General features: G+C 40.4%; 1 protein-coding gene across 1 annotated transcript in view; it reads right to left on the bottom strand.

The window, feature by feature from the left end:
* RANBP3 (RAN binding protein 3) overlaps window positions 1–21,241 on the bottom strand; it is a 41,850-nt gene that overhangs the window by 8,642 nt on the left and 11,967 nt on the right. The window contains exons 3-13 of the mRNA XM_065652745.1: window positions 13,339–13,375; window positions 13,153–13,239; window positions 11,031–11,102; window positions 9,767–9,832; window positions 8,796–8,888; window positions 7,621–7,724; window positions 6,442–6,561; window positions 5,708–5,811; window positions 3,501–3,579; window positions 2,559–2,661; window positions 1,554–1,678 (exon numbers count right to left, since the gene is read on the bottom strand). Of these exons, the coding sequence (XP_065508817.1) occupies window positions 1,554–1,678; window positions 2,559–2,661; window positions 3,501–3,579; window positions 5,708–5,811; window positions 6,442–6,561; window positions 7,621–7,724; window positions 8,796–8,888; window positions 9,767–9,832; window positions 11,031–11,102; window positions 13,153–13,239; window positions 13,339–13,375 (990 nt within the window). The remainder of the gene's footprint in view (window positions 1–1,553; window positions 1,679–2,558; window positions 2,662–3,500; window positions 3,580–5,707; window positions 5,812–6,441; window positions 6,562–7,620; window positions 7,725–8,795; window positions 8,889–9,766; window positions 9,833–11,030; window positions 11,103–13,152; window positions 13,240–13,338; window positions 13,376–21,241) is intronic.

The raw sequence follows: 21,241 nt of genomic DNA, 5'->3' as shown, positions 1-21,241 counted from the left end.
TTAAATAAATTCTTTTAAAAGTCTTAGTTGCACTTTGCACCACTGAAGGTGGTATTTGTTGCACAAGGAAAACAAAGCAAAATTCTTCCTGTATTAAGGCAGAAAGGATGAATTAACACGTTACCTCATTATCAACTCAAAGCCTGACCCACACTAAGCCATGAATAAACAAGAGGTATTTTTCCTGCCTTCTTGGTTCATCAGTTTGAAAAAGTCCAAGTTTTGTACTCTCTAACAGTGGGATTGTTCCTGCTTCCCATAAAACTTCCCTTTTTATTGCCCTGCCCAACAGCTCTACTTTCTATCCCCTCTCTAACCCATCGTCATTGTCACCGCTGAGGTTTCATACTTCAAACCATCACCCCACACATGTGCATGTGCCAGGCAGAGAATATATTAAATATTTCCATTTTCCTTCCCTCTGCTTCTCTCACGTTCTCCACCACACAACACCCAGCTCTGGATAAATTAATTTCTGCAACATTTACATGGTTCTGTCTGAACAAGTCCCATTTGGGATTCCAGTGCATTAAATTTCAGAGGGGAAAAAGAACAGAAATTAGGAGAGAGGTCTGTTCAGTTACAACATACTCATGCAAATCAGTCCTCTAGTAAATATACAACTGCTAAAAGTTGTGGGTTTTGGAAGGGAAACAGGACTCATCTCTTCAGTATCCAGGGGTTTCTGAATTACACAGAAACAGGGAAGTACCAGAACAACTATTTAAAGATCTTTCAGTCTGGTAAAAAAGTCCAAGAAGATAAATGTTATAGATTATTATTTTGCATGATAATTCTGATAATTATTGATATGTATTAGTCTCTGACACAGTGCATCTGTTTGGCATCTGTAAGAACAAAGAGTTATCCTTAAAAATTAATGCAGTTCAGGTGTTGAGAAACTTAAAAGATCTGAAGAAAAAACTAAAATTGGAAGATAAAGACAGAAGAAAAAATACATATATATACACCACTTAGTTTTACATGAAAACCCTGCATGTTTTTCTTAAGGACATACTGAAGTCAATAAATATGTGTAAGTTAATGAATAACTACAATGTTAAATAAATCACAGTTAAAATCTGGAGTCTAAATCACAACGTAACGTCCTTCTGAAACGTCGTTAATTTAACCAAGTACCGCAAGACAAATTACTGAGGACTGTTTTATGGTTTCTGCTACAACAGGAAACCAGATTTCTGGCATAATAGTCCATCCTGGGTTTAAAAAAAAAACCTCTAGTACAATAGCTAAAGAACTTAAAAAAATTTTAGTTCATTTAAATTTTCTTCAAATAGGAGACAGAAGCTTTTCTGTGATGGATTCAGGAAACTTTGCTTCAGATTTGGCTGGATGGCCCAAACAGTGAAATGTATTCAGACAGAGGAAATCAAGAAACGATTATGTGATAATAAATATCCAAAATTTGCATTTTAAAAGAAGAAATTACATTAGAGATATAGCAGATGGCTGAGTTGTAGGGATGTGCGTTCACTGGACATCCACATAAATCCCCACCAACTCAAAACTCCTTGACTTGACCCGTTTCTCACCTGCAACACGTTACTTTCAGCCTCCTCCCCAGTAATCACTTCAACCTTCGCTAACAAACACTTGCGCGCCGTCGCTTTAGTGTAGGCTGCCGCAGACTCCGCCAGCGACTCCGAAATGTTGTTAGCTGAACGACATGGTGGAAGTTCAGGAATGATTAGCACATAATTTGGCAAGAATGATAAAAGATCTCACACGAATCCATCAGAATTTGGAGAAGAAAGTACAGAAGACAGACGTTAAGAGAACATTAGAAATAGGATTGAAATTCAAAGCAGAAGGTGAAGCTTGTCTTCAAAATTTGTTTTAGAAGCACAAGAAGAGACAAGGGACAGAAGAGGTAAGTTATTGAAAAATGTTGTCCCCACATATGATATTCAAAACCTCTAACGTATGGACACCAACATCTGTGCCAACACTGCTACCAGTTGTGCCTCCACACGTAATGCACGATTAATTTTCCACTTTTATTTTGGCTTGGCTTGCAAGCAGTTTGCTGGAGGATGCTCATAACTCCCAAGACTTCCAGAAAACCTTGCCAATGTGAAGAGTCACAGAAGTCCAGAACCCAGCAAACAGTTCTCAGTTCAAGTAACATGTTTGCTGCACCCACTCTATAAAATATAGATCTGACTTGGTATTTCACTCACTGCAAGTATCATAGAAATGTTAAAAGTTTGCCCCATTCCTGCACATTTCCTGGCTGTAGGTCCAAATACTTGCTCTGTTAATTCCCTCTACTTTTGTTCTGCTGAAGATACTCCCAATACTGCAGAACCACCATGAAAACAGTGTAACCTGTATGTGTTTAATATTAAAGACAAAAGCACAAGAGAATCTATCACATCCACCACATCACCTCCCAGACCAGCCTGAATCTTTGGGTACAGGAGGCAGTACATACAACATAAAAATTCTATGTTTTTATAAAGTAATGGGATACTGAAAAATGCAATCATTTAAACGAGAAATAACAACCAATCCTAAAATAATGTATTGTTTCTCACCTTTCTCTGGTGTGGCTTCCTGAGAAGATGATTCAGACCCAGACTCCGTAGCAGCGTTCTCCTTATTACTCTCCGTATTACCTTCATTTGATTTGGGTGGACTCTATTGCAAAAAGAAGAGGAGGCAGACACAGGAGAGGAAGCATTCGCTCATTTTGCAGAACAAGACTAATGAGCGATTACTGTAGGAAGCTGTAGTTTTTATAAACCATACGGCAAAAGAAGAATCCCACACACAAAGACTCCCACAGTAAATGCTTTCCTGCTACCCCAGCCAAGGCACTGAGTGCAGCAGGACCTGAAAACCAGTTCACATGATTTTCCCCTGAACTGACACCCATTTTCGACCCTTATTTTGAAGCAGCAAACCCATTTCAGCTCCAGTTCGACTCAAGGCGCACCCGACTGAACCACTTGCTCAGTGCTTAGACAGGTATGAATGCACAGCGTGAAATGTTTCCCTTTGGTACCAGCACAGCAATAAAATCCACAGCAGGAAACAAGGAGGCACTAGAAGTTTTGCCTTAGGTTGGTACACCATAAACAGAATTTCCTGAATCCCACCTTAGGGCTGGGCTTGAAATCCCATCACTCGGGGAGTCACGTAACAACTTTTCTCAATTTGGAGGACAGTAAACATGAAACACCCTCCAACGCTTATGTTGAAAAAGCCATTTAAAGCAGCAAACTGTGCCATAAAGTGCTTGGACTTGAGAAGCACGTGCACTCCAGAGAAGGCATTACTGCCCTTACGTTGGCAGGGAAATCCTGGAGAGCATGAGCTGTTGGAGACAACAGCTCCTAACAAAATAACTCGTCTGCAAGGGGAACCACTAGAAGAAAAGCAGGATCCAGTGACGAGCGTAATTAAAGGCTCTTAAAATTCCTGAGTGAGGATCCGTCCTGCGAAGTACTCACAAAAGTCACAGCATGAATACTCACTAGGACTCGCTCGCTCATGTTCTGTCCAAAAACAAACTTGTTGCTCGATGCATCTGCGCTGTTTGTAGAGTTCTCTACACTGGAAAAAAGGAAAACAGAACAGGTTTTAGAAGTCAGGAAAATATCTGTTTATCTTCTACTGATAAAATTCCTCAAAAATCAAGGGATTATCACTAGCTTTAAGGATAAAGCACTGCTTGACACAGGAACATAAGCGAAAGTTAATTCGACTTAACAACATGGGAGCATATGCTGGTTTTACAGAATGAGAATTCTCTGAGTGACGACAAATTATTTTGTCACTGTAAATATCTTCCCTTTAGATTTCAAATTATATATCAAGCAACACTGGATGCTGAGAGAGGGCTTAGTGCTTAATCATATAACTTACTTTTGAAAAATAGTATCCTACACATACAAACTTGAGCCACAACATGTTTATAGGTCAATTTTCTCAGAAACAGAAAGAATTGAAACAAAACCACTTGCAATATCATAACTGAAGCCAAGGTAGCAGGGATACGTGATGCCTTTTATCAGAGGAGCTGCAACGCCACAGCCTCCCCAACAAGTTTCACAATCAATCTCAGCCCTCGCACCTTCCCTATAGAATAAGCATCATCCTCTCACGTAGCATTTTTATTAACAGATATAATATTAACAGATTTTAAATCTTATTTAGGAAGGACAATAGTTTTACTGTTTCACAGTCATCACCACACTTACTAGGTGAACACGCGGAATGCAAACCACTTGAAATCAGCCTATGTGTGTCTCACCAAGTTTGGAAAATAAGGGCATATGTCACTACAGGATTTAAGAGGAACCAAACAAAACTTTAAATCGTGCACGCAGAGTTGTTCAAAGAACAGAGGAAATCCTCAGAGGAAGAAAGTTTTGCCGACTAAGGGAATTAAATGCCACAGTTCTGAGCTCCAAGTGGGAACTCAATATGATCTACTGAAATCTGCTGTGTGACCCAGGACATTTACAATTTTCAAAGGACTGGAGTTTTCCTTTTACAAATAAGCTGCCATAACATCTTCCCATCTCAGCTGAAAACCAGAGCAGCTTCACTTAGTTGTGGGATTGCCTTAAAAATAAGTCTCTAAGCTTCTGGTAATTGACCTTCCATGAACAAATCCTCCCAAAGTAAAGACTCTATTGAAATATGGCAGTAGATGTCACACGAGCTGAAATATCTAAATAAATGTTCCAGTATTTGAAGCCCACATATTAGAAGTTATTGTCTGCCAAATGCAATTAGAAAAACTGGACGTTGACCTGGTACCCACAGAGTCCCTGGTGTTCTCAACCCCTCCAGCGCATCATCCGAGGAGCTCGATGTCTAAAGGGATTACGACTGCAAAACTGCCTAGTGCAGTGGTGAACAGCCTTAAAAATGCAGAATATGAGGACAAGGCAAGCACACATCAGTGCTTTTCCTACAATTACTTCATGGCTTTGCTCTCAGTGGGATTTTTTTCCCCTGTGCTTTTCCAGTTATTACTTGAATTCACAGCTCCGTGTAGCAAGAAATTCTCTTCTGTTTTCTACTCTTTCTATAGCACTGCTTGATTTTTTTTGACCACTACTGAGCTAATATTTTCAGAGTGATACCAACATTTTAGCCTTAAGTGATGGCTGTCACGGTTCATCGCGGTATACATAGAATTAGCAGTTTTCTCCTGGCTGCCTCACTTTCCACATACCTACATCAAATTTCTTCTGATGCTATTGCCTAATCAGAAATTCTCTCCAAGGCCTCCCACAGTTAGGTTCCTACTTATTCACATGGGGCCTCTATATTGCTCTGAAAAGCTTATTATCATGAACAAGTAACTTCTCTTTTAACTACTCTTCCCTTTTATCCATATCATATATGAAAAGTATTGAACACCACAGGTAAAGCACAGATCTCTGCAGGATTCTATTGGTAGCTCAAATTTATTCTACCACTGTTTCTTTCTAATCATTCATGAGAAGACTTTTCTCATCTTATGTTAGTTTTCTGAAGAGATTTTGGTGAGGATGTGGTCAAGTAAATTATGTCAAATGCATTTCCCTTGACCAGATAATTGAGAATTCCTCACCTCATTCTTCAGAAGCCTGGGTTCCCACAGACCCAGTACAAGCCCTGTATCCAAATCATTTTGAACACAGAATGAGGAAAACTGTTCCATAAGTTTGTTTCCCTGTAGTCTCACCTGGAACTGATGTACTGTAGAAAATAATTTGTTGCAGAAGGTACGTCTGACGTGGGGAGGCCAGCGTTCTGCACGTCGGCTGTTTCATCGCTTTCATCTCCTAGCTGTAAAAACCATAAGTACATATTGATGGTTTTAACTACTGACCACATAATTTTCAGCTCATTCTTTCCCAAGACAAAGCCCTATCCACACTTTCTACAGTAAAACAACAGAATTCTACAACCCAGTACGGTACTTTTTCTTCAACAGGTGGTACTAACAATCCAGCTTGATTACTCCACTGGTTTGAACCCAGGCTGCCCTAATTTCTCACCTTTTCTGTGAAGTCTTGGTTGCATGGGAGCATCTTAGGAACACATTTCATCTTAATTATTAGGAGCACATTTCAACTCAATTCTGAGAGAAAACGTTATATCGCACTGAGCTTCAGATGTCACCTACGATTGCAGTAGATGCATTTGTTTTTGAAAAAGCTTCTTATGCTACTAAACAGTATTAATTCCTTTACTAAATATCTGGAAGATTAGTTTTATTAAACAGCCAAATGAAATGTGCTCACAGCTTCTAATTTTTCATACGTACATGGAGGTTTTAACCCTGTTAAAAACAGTGGCTTCAAAGTACTTCATAAATGGTGTATAACGCTCATGCCAACAAGTGATCTGTTCCATTGCCTCTTATCCTCATTTAAATATATCAGCTCTTAGTCAAGATGACAAACACATATTTACCTTAACTCTATCTCTTAAGTTTTGCCCAAATACAAATGCTTGCTGTGCATTTAGCTCTGCCTTCTCAGAGCTGTCATCATCTGAAGTATTGCTGGACTCCTTTTTCTGACATTCTCCTGCCTAAAGAAAAGAAATGGAAAACTTTAGCCTAGATAATCGAGTTTCTTTAAACAAAAACCACGTTATGACATGGTGAGTCACACAGTCACCATGACAGGCCAGTAATGCCTCTAGAGCTACAAGGCAAATTTTGCATTTAAAAAAAAAAAATCCTCTGTTGATGTTTAGAGCACCTTAATGAATCACAGAATGGCTGAAGTTCGAAGGGATCTCTAACAATCATTTGGTCTAAAAAGCAGCATCAAGTTCAAAATTACACGAGGCTGCCCGAGACCTCAGCATTCCTAGACTCTCCCCAGTCGCGGGAGGTTGGATACAAGGCTTGTTCTCATCTAAGGACTGTGTTGCTTGGGGCTCCTGCAGCTTCCTGGGGATTTTCAAGACACAGAGACAAGGTCCAGCCCAAACAGGCCCACGTCACAACAGAGCCAAATTACAGGAATTTGATATCTATGGTAGGAATTTCGATTGGATATTAGGATTAGGATTGTAGATTGGATATATGGAAAAATTTCTTCCCCAAAGGGCTGTCGGGCACTGGAACAGGCTGCCCAGGGCAGTGCTGGAGTCACCATCCCTGGAGGGGTTGGACACGGAGATGAGGTTCTCAGGACATGTGGCAGTGCCAGGGCTGGGTTATGGTCGGACTCGATGATCCTGAAGGTCTTTTCAAACCAAAACGATCCTATGAATGGTATCACTGAAGCCCCAATAACATTTTACAGCAAAACTAAAAATAAAATTAGAATTACTAAAAGAAATCAATGAGAATAGAAGCAGAACTCAGTATTTTTATTTTTTTTTGAGAGAAAATAGCTATGGAAAACAATCCTAAACTGTGGACTCAGTAAATATTTGTTACAGTTCTTGAGTTAAAGATAAATATAATATTAGGACAGTATAAAATCTACTACTACACCTAAAGTGTATAACATGGTACGGATAGATAAGGGGCTATCACTGGTCAATCTGTGCTCACATTGCTAAAAGAATAGACTGTGTTCAGTGAATATTAAAGTCTGTCACCTTGAGTGTCCTCCCGATCCTGCTCCAACTCACCTTGTCTTCAGAGTCCGAACTTTTCAGTGTTGCGTTACTTAGTGATTCTGATGTGGCTGCAGAATCTGGTGGGATATTTACACCGTTGGTGCCGCTGCTGAGAACTGCAACAAGGAAAGAGAAAATGACATCAATTCTCTAGATATTTAGATGGTCCTAAAAGTTTTCTATAGCAAATTGCATGCTGTTTTCTTGTTCAAGTCCATGAAACACTGTAATGTGTTCCCACAGTATTTTGCAAGGGATATGAGGACCACCATTCGGCAATTCTCAGCAGCATCAAAGTTTCAAAGGCAGAAAACCAGGTCAGCAAAAAGTCACTTAATCTATATAAACGCTGCAGGGACTTCAAGACACACAACTTCAAGCAACTGCCCTTCTCCGATCTAACACTGTCCACAGCCAGTGCAGCTCCTCTTTGGACCTAAATTCCTCACTGAAAATTTGCACCCCAATATTAAGTCCTCTGTAGAGTCCAACCTGTGCCAAAAGGCAAACCAAGAAATCTAACTAGAAACATTCGGTTCTATGCCAGATTCAGCATTAAGTCACTTCTGTTGCAGTTCAACTGAACATCCAAATAACAAAAGGTGAGGGGCTGAGGAAACATAGGAGTGCAGGAGACATGGACATCTTGAACAGGTCTTTTTGCTTTAACTTCCAGTTTTCAATCATGCCTATTTCTATTAGCTAGACCAAATTCCATAACAATGCAATAAGCATTATATACATGACCAAACTTAAGAATTAAAATTGTATCTTGAAGTTTCAACTTCAAAATCGTCCCTAAGCCTAGAGGCACCTACAAGCGATCGAGGCGTTTTCTGTCACCGTGCTGAGGTCAACTGCGACCGTTCCATCTGCCCGCAGCTTATTACACCATGGTCAATGCTGCCATTTGACATTGCCAATCCACACCCTTAAAAGTTTATTTATTCCAAAAACCAAGCATGGACTACACCAAAGTTAGAGGCCTGGCAACATCAGACACTCACCCTACACTAGAACTGAAGGTTTGAGTGTGTTATCCCTTACGCAACACAGTTTAGTATGTAAAGTGTTTCATTTTCTGAAAGGAGAAACCTAGCAAAACAAAGGCACATGCTGAGTAAAACCAAACCGCTACACTACACAAATTGGGTGTTTTTCTTCTAGAAAGCAAAAGCATTATTTACCCATCTGTGAGAAAGCTTTTGGCTGTGGCGCCTGTAACACAGCTGGGCGTAGCACACTGCGCTGCTGCTCCTTCGGCTTCTGGCTGGGGACACCTGCAACATGAAGGTTTTTCAAGAGCTATAAAGCTTTAAAGAATTCGGCTTTGTCTCGTCTTCTCTGTAACTGCTTCCAAAAGAGCACAGAATGGAAAAGGAGATGTTTCAAAAGCTTCCACCCCCTTCTTTCCCATCCCTCACTCAGCCTCAAGATAGAATTAGTCTCAAAATAGAGAAGACAACTTCCTAGCCTTAAAAGACATTTTTAAATATATTCGCTACCTTAGCCAGGAAAGCACAGAAGGAGAGATTATGACTGACTCAGAAATAAAAGTCAAAATGTAAGAGAAATGAGCAGCACACAAGCAATCCTATTTCACTGACATATTATTCGACCATAGATCTCAAGTCTTTTCTCCTTCAAATTACTCATTTCCAGATACTGGTAAATATTTTTGTGTTGTTTTTTCATACAATCAAATGTATTAATAGTGTAATAATCTTACGTGTTGCTTCATTTCACAGCCTTTTGGCTTTTTGAATTAACCTGGTCTCTTTGGTTTGCTATGGTAAGATACACGGTAACACAACTCTTAATTCCACTCCAATTCAAAAAGCCAACTGACCTTAAACAACCTAAAAAAAGAGACATCTTAACATCAACTGTAGAAGGTTATGGCAATCCCAGGAGGTTCAGTTCGCTTTATCGAACCAAAATAAGATGAACTCTTGATCCAATATCATACAACAGAAGTTACTCATAGCAACTCAGCTGAATATTCTGCAACTCATTCCATTTCAGGCCACCTGTATTCCAAGGACACGGCAACAGTAAAAATAAACCAACTCTCCAATGACAACAGCAGTTTGAGGAAACTCCTAAATAAAGTGCTTGAGGTGGTTTCTTTGTGCTGCTGCACAAGCCCTGAACTGACCTGCACTGGGTGCCTGCCCGTGGATCAGGATCGGCGGCTTCAGCCGGAACCCGCTGCTCTTCTCCTCTACAAGCAAAACCCACAATTACAAGGGCACAGCTGTAACACACCACATACATCCATTCAGCCATAATTTCCTCAGGATTTCTCCATTGTGACAACCCATTTTATAAATATCCAAAGCCAGAAGGAGATTTCCAAAGAACAAATCCCCTGCTTCCAAAAGAAGTCTGAATTTCCAGTGGTCATCACAGCGAATATACACAGAAACACAAACAGTTGCAAGAAAAAAATTCAAAATTGTTTTTCAGGAGAAACATGAACCCATATTCACCTTGGAGATCCTTCTGTGAAGGACTTATATGTTTAATAGAGGTAACGGAGTTTTTAAGGGAGATTCAAACCAAAGAAAGGACAATCAAAAGTATGAGTGAACGTGACAGCTGCTAACAGGCACCCAACTGCTAATTATCATAAATTAAGTTAAAATTAATTGCTTAATATTAGTTTCTTGTAGTTCCATCAGCTTTTACCTTGTGCTTTTATAGTATGAAGGTAAAAGAAATTCCCTTGCTTGCACTCACTATAGTTAAGGTTTTTAGATAAACTATCAAAATCTCCAAAAAATAATAGCCATATACCCACAGCTATTACAAAATGAGTTCCTAACAACTTACAAGGTATAATTATAAAATGTTTTAGTTTAGGGACATAATGGCCATGCTCAGAATAAGACAACTCAGCACGGCACCATCTTACTGTACTTTGTTATTCTCCTGCCATTTAAGCCTAAAAAATATAATGTGTATTCAGTGACACCAACACAACCAAACCACAGAACATGGTGATTAAGAAAATAATTGGTACTGTCAGCAAGGTTCACAGCTCAGGGTTGAACATCATCATCACCACAGATTATGGTTGATCTGAATTTCAACATAAAAAAAATTGAACATCCAAAGTAGATACATGAACGTTTCCCTTAAGTTTTATGTTGAGGCGAACAGGTGGGCACAGTCATGTTGCAGTTTTCCACCACTGCTCCTAAAGCACTTGAAAATCCCAAATACCCCAATTCCTGTTACCTCCAGCAAGCATGAAATCAAGTAATTAAGTGAGTAAAAGACCAGCTGTAAGACTGGAACCATCACCACTTCCATTCTACCAGACATGCTCGCTCTTCTGAATTACCAGAACTATACTCTGGATCACGAGGGACTGACAGCAGTTGGCTGAGAAAAAGCAGAAAAATGTCAATATTCACCTGGTTCTGAGTCAGAATTGCCTGTAGAGGGTTCACAGAAGCTTGATGGCATGAAGACATTGTTCTTTGTTACTGCAGTTAAGGAAAAGGAAAAATAAAAAGTTGTGTATATTGTTGTTAATTATAAACTGTTTCCAGACATATCAATGCTGCAAATTGAAAGTTATTTTTCTAGGATTTTTTGTTTAAGTTTTTCTTTCTTCTAAACTAAACCAGTATTCCAGTCACAGAAGTAAACAGGTCACTGTCCATAAAATCCCCTTTCTCCAGAAAAAGAGACAGACCAAGTTTTATTTATTCCAGAGGGCAGATGAACAAAGCATTGCTGGTCTGAATTGAATCTGAGCTGGGAACTAAAAGTGATGTTAGAATTTATACCATACAAAATACATATAACATTTCAAAAGGCCTCTGCAGAGAGTGGAATAAACAGGGGAAGCCAAAACCTGCGCTCCTCAAAGGCCTTAAGACGGAGTTTGCACTAAGAACTAGGCAATCTCTGTTCGAACTGTCCTGCAAGGACAAAAACCCTACAAAAGGCGACTACAGAGTATTTGCAGATGTTACAGTTCAGCAGCATCACGGTCAACAAGACAGCAAAAAATGTTTGAAAGGAACATGCAATGGACAGTATTTCTTTTCCATGCTTTGCTGAGAACTAGAGAATTGAGTCATAGGGAGTTTGGTCAGGGCCCCGTTCAGCAGCTGAGGTACTTTTGGTGTTGCACAAAGAACCACAGACAATGCGATTTCTGGACTATGATCTTCAGAACAGGAGGCAGATGCATCAAGAGTCCCAAGGCAGCAACAGTAGGTTGGGGTTTTTTGTCTCCAGCAGATCATCTTGCACAAGGTAAAGTATGACAAGATTTATCAGCTCTTTTAGCTTTTCTGAGGCTGTGGGAGAAGCGTAGATTGAAAAGAGAAAGGAAACTCATCTCTGAACACCATTTTACTAAAAGATGCAGCACTTGCCTTCTATATTTAAGATTTATATATTTTTTTTTTCATATTTGCTTCTTTCCTTTAACTCAATCTCCTCTCTTTTTATTATCATCTGCTATAACCTTAAACATGAACGACAGAACCCCACAAAAATTTAAGGTTTGGAAAGTGGAAGATTTTCTCTAAACTAAGGCATCAAATCCCATCAGCAATATTCGAAGCAGCCTTTATGGAAGTTGCGATTCCAACCAAAGTTGTCACTGCTCGACAACACCACACGCCAGAGGAGAACAAGGGAGTCAAGTGGAATAAACGACCATATCCAAAGTGCATTAGCCAAACGGGTGCTGAGAAAGTACACTGGACCCCCGAAACATGCAGTATTTAATCACGAAAGAGCCAAATAAATTGTTTTCCTCCGCTGCTTAACAAACGTCAGCATCAAAAACTGATATTTCAGAGATTCTAATCTCAAAAGATCAGAGCATTACAGACTAGAACAGTTGAGCTTTTAGTCACAATGCCCAAATGTGCTGGATATTAGAGGAATAGTTTTTACTGCTCTTTCCTTTACTGGTTTTTCTCATCTCCTTTAATTCAACCAAGGTGACAGATGCGAAGCAGCAAAGTCTCCAAACCTGCCTCAAGCACTGATGTATTTTAACTAAAATAATTCTTGGCCAAAACTAAAATCTTTCTGTTGTCTGTGAAGAGAGGTTTAAGTTTTAGACAGCAGTCCTGAGGGTGAACACATATCAAATACGACCATTCCTGCATACGTGAATGGCAAGAATTTACCCCTGGCTTTCCCAGAGATTTTGCTGCAAAGAATTAAAACAACTTAAGTCCAGCCTGAGGCTGGAAAGATTTGCCTGGCAGCAGAGGACAAACCAAAAAGATTTCTGGTAAATTCAATTTAACAGTTTTTAAAAGCTGAAACTAAGAATTTATATAAAGTTACAGATAGAAAATACTTAACACCCCCCCCCCCCCATATCTCAACTCTCTTGGGCTTCACTGAATTTCCTAACAGAGAAAATAGAGAAAAAAATCAGAGTACATGGCTGGATGGTCTCAAGCCAAAGCAGAGCAGACAGTAATTAAACTGCTGACGTGACTGGAAAAAAGCAGTGTAAGGAAACCCACCGCTCATATATAATATTGTAACGACGTTTACCTGACTGAGAAGGAGGGAACTGAGTTAAGGATGAAGTTCTCTCCCGCTTCACAGGTGGACAGTAGTTCCCGTCCTCTCGATCAGATTCTGTAGAAAAAAAACCCCACAACCACAATTAGAGAAAATGTACAAAATCCTGTAGACATATACTCATGATTTATTCAATCTAACAATCAAATCTCTTACCATCTCCATCTTCTGGACTCGATCCATCTGCTGATCTCTGAAATCAGATGACAGTGATCAAACAAAAATCACACACTGAACATTTCAATCTCTTTGGATACATCTGAATGTTTTAATCATCAGTTTCGAGATTTTTTTTTTCTTTACTGTCAGTGATATACACTCAAGGTAAAGGGTTATTTTTATAGCTTCGGATAAGTCATATTGTGTTTCACCCAGATACTATACAATAAGATTAATTCAAAATATTTCATTTACAAATAAGATGCCTGAAAATTCACATCCAAGCACAAACAACCTTAAAGACCATGCAACAATTTTGACAGCCACGACTTCCTATATAATGAAAATCTGAAAGTGACAATTTTCAAATTTGCTTCGATTTTAAAAATATCAAAGTAGTTCCGAGCTCATCAGAAATACACCTGTCATTTGGGAGCTCATTCCAAAGCACTTTTCCTAATTAATGTACCTGACATCAGTTCCTCCAACCGAAGGGCAGCCTGGGGGGAGCATTTTTCAAATCGCGCCCTATAAAGCAGCACTATGATATTTTGATAGGAATTGGCACTGGATCAGTCTCCTGGTGTCTTCCACAGCACCAGGAACAAAGCAGGGAGAAGCATATGCTACAATCACAACATTCAGAAAGTCTTTGAACTAAGGTTTCATATATTTCTGAGGATTTCTAGGTCTCTCTCCTACTTTCTCTGCCAGTTCCCCGGCTGATTTAACTCCCCTTGTTCCCGCAAAACACAATCCCAGGATGGATTCTGTTCACTAGAGAGGAGGAGCAGAGAACACCCGAGGATGGAGCATCGCACAGCAGGACTGGCGTCTAAAATACACACCTTGGATAGAAAACCAGCAGAAAGTACAAAACTTCCTATTTAGCACTGCGGGTACTTAGAATCTAGATACTACTGTACTATCAGAATTTCACTCAACACCAATAAAAACCTATTTACACTGCATTTTGCCTGTGCGATTAAGTTTAAGGGGTACTTTTGAAACCCTTAGTGTAGGGAATGAAAAGCTATTGATTTCTGAAACGCAGCCCCCCACATCCACACATATCTATGAGGCAAATCACATTAATTAATGCTGCATTTGGTGATCCATGCTGTTCCTACATAACGGGTCAAGTACCCCACGCTACCGGAAAATGACCTTATCAGGCATCCCCCTTGCCAACATCCAGTAGTTTCCAAAAAGATAAAGCTAAAGTGGAAAACCATGATGTCATCTGTTTCAACAATCAGTATCTGAAGTCAGAAAAAAATGTATTTTGCACATATGCCGGCATTTTGTTTCAATTTTTAGCAAAAACCCTGAACGCAAAAGGAAACCATTTGGCGAAAAAATTGCATGAATGGAACTGCGGATCTCCATAAATCCTTAAAAAATGACAAGTAATTTCTCCCTGAACTGATTTCCCTGATTTCCTCAGATCCTACCGAGATGATAAGCGATGGGGAATAACCTACACTGAGAAGTGAAATGCTTGAGGCAGGGAGATGTTTTCTCTAGCCTGCCCACAGACTGTAGGGGAAGCTGGGGAAACTAGACAAAAACAGGGGGAATATACGCAGGACACAGTTTACTTGATAGACTGGAAAAAAAAAAATCAAATTACAATCAGTGATAATAAACAGCAATCCAGCCTTTTCATTTCAGAGGTCTCTTTCCAGGCTACTCAATCTGTACTTCACAGCAATACACATTTTACACAAGTGTAACACACACAGCAATAAACACCAGGATAGTCTCATCCTATAAAGAACCATTAAGGTGACTCAACTTCTCTCCATTCAGGTCTTTGAAATTAGAAGCTGAAGAGACATAAACCAGTAACAAAATCCAACATACAATTTACTCCTCATTTAAGAACAGAAACCACTTTTCACTTATTCCCTCCTCCTCTTACTTTTAGAAATCCAACTACAGAAAAGTTACAACTATTTCTAAATAGAGGCTCCTACAACTGACACATTTCTAATCAATCAAGTTACCTTTTTGAAGGCAACCAACTGCTTTTCAAAAGTGCAAATGAAAGTCATTAACCATCCCACACTGAAGTACAAACGCTGCTTCTTTACACCTTTCCTCACACCGGTGTTAAAACAAACTAACAGAGAACTTGAACTTCAACAAATTAGTCCGTATTTGTCTATTCACAATAATGAGCAGAAACAGGGGAGGGAGAATTCAGGTAAAGAAAAAAAAAAAAGGACAAGGTAATTAGGTGAAACAGGTAAAAATACACTTATAGTATGTTTGAAAAATACATTTAAGATGCAAAAAGTCTTATATAAAAGGAGTCCAGAGCACGGTCTGCAACCCTGGCACTGCACGTTATTGAGCTGCCACGGCTGATCCTTAAAAGCTGTTCCAGAACCTTCTCAACAAAGGGTCCTGTGGCCGGCAAGACAGCTGGAAGTCACGACTTTACTCTGGCCACACCATATAATGTCTTAGCAAAAATATCTGCCTGTGCACCTACAAACAATACCAAGTAAATAAGAAATACGCAGTATCTCTTCTTCAGAACTCAGATTTAATTCACCTTCCCAAGGTCCTGGGAAGATTACGTGAAATTTTCTGCCTCAGCAAACCAGCATGAACACTGCGATGCATCGATATTCTGTATTTTTCAAGGCAAGAAACAGTTTTACTCAAAGGCACTGGGATAATTTGAAGAACGCTTGCCCGTGTACACATAGGACATTATGTGCCTATACTGAGCACTGTACTATTCGATAAACTTAAGTGAACAATGTTCAAGAATGCAGAGATATCTGTTGTGTACAGCCCAGAATTCCTGCAGCACTTTCGGTTCTTCAATGTCTTTCCGACCTGGGTTAACTGAGGTCAGATTTTTGCTCGTTAAGAACAAGTCTAAATTAACGACCACTTGCTGCAGTGAAAATCTGGTTAATAAAGTTCTCTTGGCCAGTTCTAGCAACACTGGTAATTACAAGTGATAGAAAGCTGACATAAAATTCTGACTGTTTACCAGCTGTATTTTGAAATATTAACCCCTGAAAATTTTAACCTTAAAATAGACAAATTTCTGCAGCAGGTCATCACCCAACACCTGACAGTCTGGACACTGAATTAACCTACTGCTGTTTGTACCTTGTGACCAGAAGCCATTTGACATTTGGTTTACTTGAAATGGCCCATTCTTGGGAAAAAAAATCAATACTTGTGCAAGAAAAGGGAGCAGGTACTGTGTGGAACAGCCCGAACAGGCAAAGATCCATCGAAGAACAGACACATAGTGTGTGGTCACAATGAGCAGTGACACTCACCAGCACCAAGAAAACACAGCCCACCAACCAGAGATAGCACAAACGCTTTTTAAATTGCTCTGAAAGCCTGTACGGTAACAGTCATTTCATCATCTAATCTTTCCAGAAATCTTCTACCGCACCATCAGTAGCAAATTAACAGCACTGACAGTTTTTCCTACAACTGATTATTGTTGTTTCCACCCCCCTGTTCCCAAGTACCTCACCTTGCTCAGCCAGATCAAACAACATCTGTTTTATTAAAACACGAATATAACACACCTAGACTAAACATGTAACTCTGCTTGGACATTTGGCTTCTGCTGCACTGCAGGAAATAAGGGGAGACACGAAGAAACACATACAAGCTGAGATTAACATGATGCTAAACCCACCAAATATAGGCAAGGAAATATTAATATTTTTTAATAAAGACTGACATAAACACTCTTGAGTCAGTTTTCCCCCTCAATTCTAAGTTGTGCTATTAATGCCTCCTTTCTTCATTTCCCCCAAACTAGCACCCATACCCAATGGGCCAAAAGGATTATTCTCAGTGTAGCTTTTCACACCTTTACCCACCCAGAGCCGACAACAACTCCTGGTGGAATTCTCAGCAGCCTTTGCCATCCCCAGCCTCTCGATATTCCTCTAAGCTTCGCCTTGCACAATTGTCCTCTCCAAATACATTTATGATTGTTCTAAGTGCAACAGCACAGCAATATATTCACCATTGTGAACTCTTAAGTATTAATTTTAACTCCTGAAGTACACTATTGACTTACACCACAGTTCAATTAAGGTCTCGCTAACGATGCTGAGAGCCTGGAAAAGATCCTGTTCCTCCCCTTACACAAGTTATTTCCTCCAGTTCTCTCTCTGCCACTGTCCTAAACCTATAAGTTGTGCCCACTGCACAAACAATTTCTAATCATCCACCTCCTCAAACCACCAAACCCAGGCATTTCCAAATCAAACCAGGACTTCACCAAATCCCGACTTTAGGTATTGTCCAGTACAACTTTCTCATTTCTAAGCTCATGCTCTTGCTCTCCAGACCACACTGGAATCCCATCTTTCCCATCAGTTAAATCGTTTTTACAACAAATGATTTTTAAAGCTCCGTAGTTAAGACCATGACGACACATCGAACAACTTAAGGACATAAATCCTTGTTCGCTCCATAACTGCCCCTTTACGATGCAGGTGCCAGTTACCCCTTAAACTCTTTGCATCATTTTGCAGCACCACTTGGGTTTGAGACATGACCTGAGCCCATGTAATTTCTTTTCCTTCAGAGCCATCCTTAAAAGCTCACCACTATCAATTCCTCGAGAAAGCAGAACACCAACTAAAACCAGTTATATACATAACAAGCTAGAAATGAAGTGTTCTTTTCTATATTCTACCATCACCTCCAACCCAGGCTGGTGGAGGGAAGAGGACAAGGTACAAGCTACAGAATAGACTATCGCTGGTTTTAAAGTGCAAAAATATTTTTAAAATCTGAGTTTAGTGTCTCCCTTTTGTAGTACTCATGGGAATCATGATGACCCCGGCAGTGTCAGAATCAACGGTGAGTGGCAGACAACCACAGTTCTCACAAAGGACACCAATTTAAAAGAGTTTTTTGATAAATCGTTTCTTTACAACACTACTGGTTAAATTTGTTTAACCAGTATACCAACTTTAAAATGTGGAAATGCAAGGAAGACTCCAGAATACCTTGGCCTCAGAAACGCACATTAAAAAATGAACTTCACAAAATGACTTCAAGTAACCTACGGCCAGAAACTGGCACAAAATGTTTTTTTACGGCAGAAGTTAAAATCAGTTTCAGGGCAGAAACACAAGTGTAACAAGTGACAAAAATTCATCGTCGAAAAAGTATCAATTAAAATCTTTAATCCAAAAAGTGTTGAGAAGCACAGTACAGTTCATGTGTAAGTTATTGGGACGGATAATGGAATAACAGCAATAACCTGTGCTTAAAATAGTGAGGTTAAGATCTGAAAGCAAAGTCCCAACAGCTGAGTCTTCCTAAGCTGATGCAACTTGACAACCAGTGTCAGCACGAGAAGCTCCTCTTGTCAGAAAAATGAACAGCAGCGTATAAACAAGGAGGGTATTTGGACGCTGTCATTCAGATATTTGCAAGGATCCTCTCTATTCCACACGTTGTAAAAACAGTTCTCAAAGAGTTAAGGAGATGTGAAAATACTGAAAATGGAGACGCGACAAATGTAGAAACAGCCAACTTTACATCCACCATTAATTGTTATCTATAATGATAATCAGGACAGATTAAATCTGTCTTTAAGTGTGAAAAGAAACAACCAGAACCTCTGAAAGTAAAATTAAGAGGCATCACTCTGAACACCTTGCACTTCTTGTCCCTCCAAATAACCACGACAAACTGCATGTTCTGATGCTCTGCTAAACTGTATATACCCTTAGCTGGAACGACTAGTTAAAAAATTAGTTTCCAGGCTAGTATGCATTTTGTACTGCAAAATGGTGAATATTTTCCAACTACTAATGGAGAAACAGATGTCTGACACTTTACAAGCACAAACTTAGAGATTTCTAGAAAAAGAATGTTAACAGTAGACAATGTTGGCTCCACAAAAGGCAGGTTAAGACCACCAAACAATATAAATCCAGCCCTGACACTGGGTCTGTAGACTCTGCAACACAATAATTCTGCTCAGGGTGTCCTGTGTGATGAGGAAAAGCACAAGGCAAATATCTAAACCACCATCATGGCCAGTTAATTAAACACCCGATGCAAAGGCTCCTCCTCACCCTCAGCTCACAGGTGGCCGTGCTGGTGCTGAAAAGCCTCCAGGAACACTTTGTTTGCAGCTCTAGAAGAAAACTGACCTGACTAGACAGACATTTTGCTAAATTAAAACTGTAATTTACATAGAGAAATTACATATTTTAGAAGCGTGGTGTTGGTCAGCTCTTTCGAAGCGACTTTTGCATTTTTTTCAAAACGTTGCTCTAGGAAAAAGTCCTCTGTTAATAGACTTTCCTTGTTCACTTCAGTAAGGATGATCTTTGTCTAAGCCACAAGACACCTTGCATAGAAACAGTAACGAGTTAACCATTAACTGAAACACTTTGCTGTTAGTCTCACCAAAAATACAGCAAAAGGTCTCAACCCCCAGGTAACCTGAGTCACCTTTTCTTGATGAGGCTGATTCCAGGGACACCAGCTGGCCCGAGTGCCGGGTTGTGATAGATCCAGCACATATTCAGTGGCTGTTCCTTTTGGGTGATGGCATTGTGTTCTGACCCTATTACTGTTGTATCAATACTACAAAACCCAGCTCCTGGCACAAGCAACAAGCAGGCTTTGCTTTGGCCCTTGATTTATTAAAACAACAAAAAGCAAAGCACTGATGCTTCTGTTACTCCTCCAGTCTCAAATACGCACAGTATAAAACAGTAAAATTATTATTAACCACCTCTCTTCCCCTTTTTAAGAAAACTGTACATATCCACAAATTACACCCAGCTACCTAACCGGCATCACCAGACCCCTCAGCATCCAAGAGGTATTGGGGAAGACTAAATCATAGATCCCTCTCCCTGAATCCTCTCTGCCAGCCCCAAAAGACATTAATTAAGCCTTTAGTTTAGGTTTTTTTACAAATATTTTCTTGAGACATACCAGAGTGCAACAGGTCTGTCCCACAGCCCAGCACAGGAGCTCAGAGACACAGAATAACAGATGGTTTGTGTTGAAGGGCCCTTCCCAGCTCCCCCAGTGCCCCCCTGCCATGAGCAGGGACATCTGCACCAGCTCAGGTTGCTCAGAGCCCCGTCCAGCCTGGCCTGGGATGTCTCCAGGGATGGTTCAGCCACCACCTCTCTGGCCAACCTGGGCCAGGCTCTCACCACCCTGAAGGCCAACAATTTCTTCCTCATGTGCAGCCTAAATCTCCCTCCTTTAGTTTAAAACCATCATCCCTTGTCCTATCACAACAGGCCCTGCTTAAAAGTGTGTCCTGCAGGAGCAGAATCACAGAATCATTTTGGTTGGAAGAGACCCTGAAGATCAGGTCCAACCATAACCTAAATCTAGCACTAAACCACGTTCCTAAGAGGTCCAACATGAAGGAACTTGAGAGCACGAGACCTGCCAGCTCCACACAGAATCACAGAATGTCAGGGATTGGAAGGGACCTCAAAAGCTCATCCAGTGCAATCCCCCCGCCGGAGCAGGAACACCCAGATGAGGTTACACAGGAAGGTGTTCAGGCGGGTTGGAATGTCTGCAGAGAAGGAGACTCCACAACCTCCCTGGGCAGCCTGGGCCAGGCTCTGGCACCCTCACCGGGAACAAGTTTCTTCTCATCTTTAAGCGGAACCTCCTGTGTTCCGGTTTGTCCCCACTGCCCCTTGTCCTATCACTGGCTGTCACCCAGAAGAGCCTGGCTCCATCCTCCTGACACTCACCCTTTCCATATTGATCACCATGAATGAGGTCACCCTTCAGTCTCCTCTTCTCCAGCTCCAGAGCCCCAGCCCCTCAGCCTTTCCTCACACGGGAGATGCTCCACTCCCTTCAGCATCTTCGTGGCTGTGCCGGACTCTCTCCA

Source organism: Caloenas nicobarica, chromosome 27 (assembly GCF_036013445.1).
Source record: "Caloenas nicobarica isolate bCalNic1 chromosome 27, bCalNic1.hap1, whole genome shotgun sequence".
Taxonomy (NCBI): domain Eukaryota; kingdom Metazoa; phylum Chordata; class Aves; order Columbiformes; family Columbidae; genus Caloenas; species Caloenas nicobarica.
Note: the sequence above shows the minus strand (reverse complement) of the source record. Positions and strands in the feature narration are given on the sequence as shown.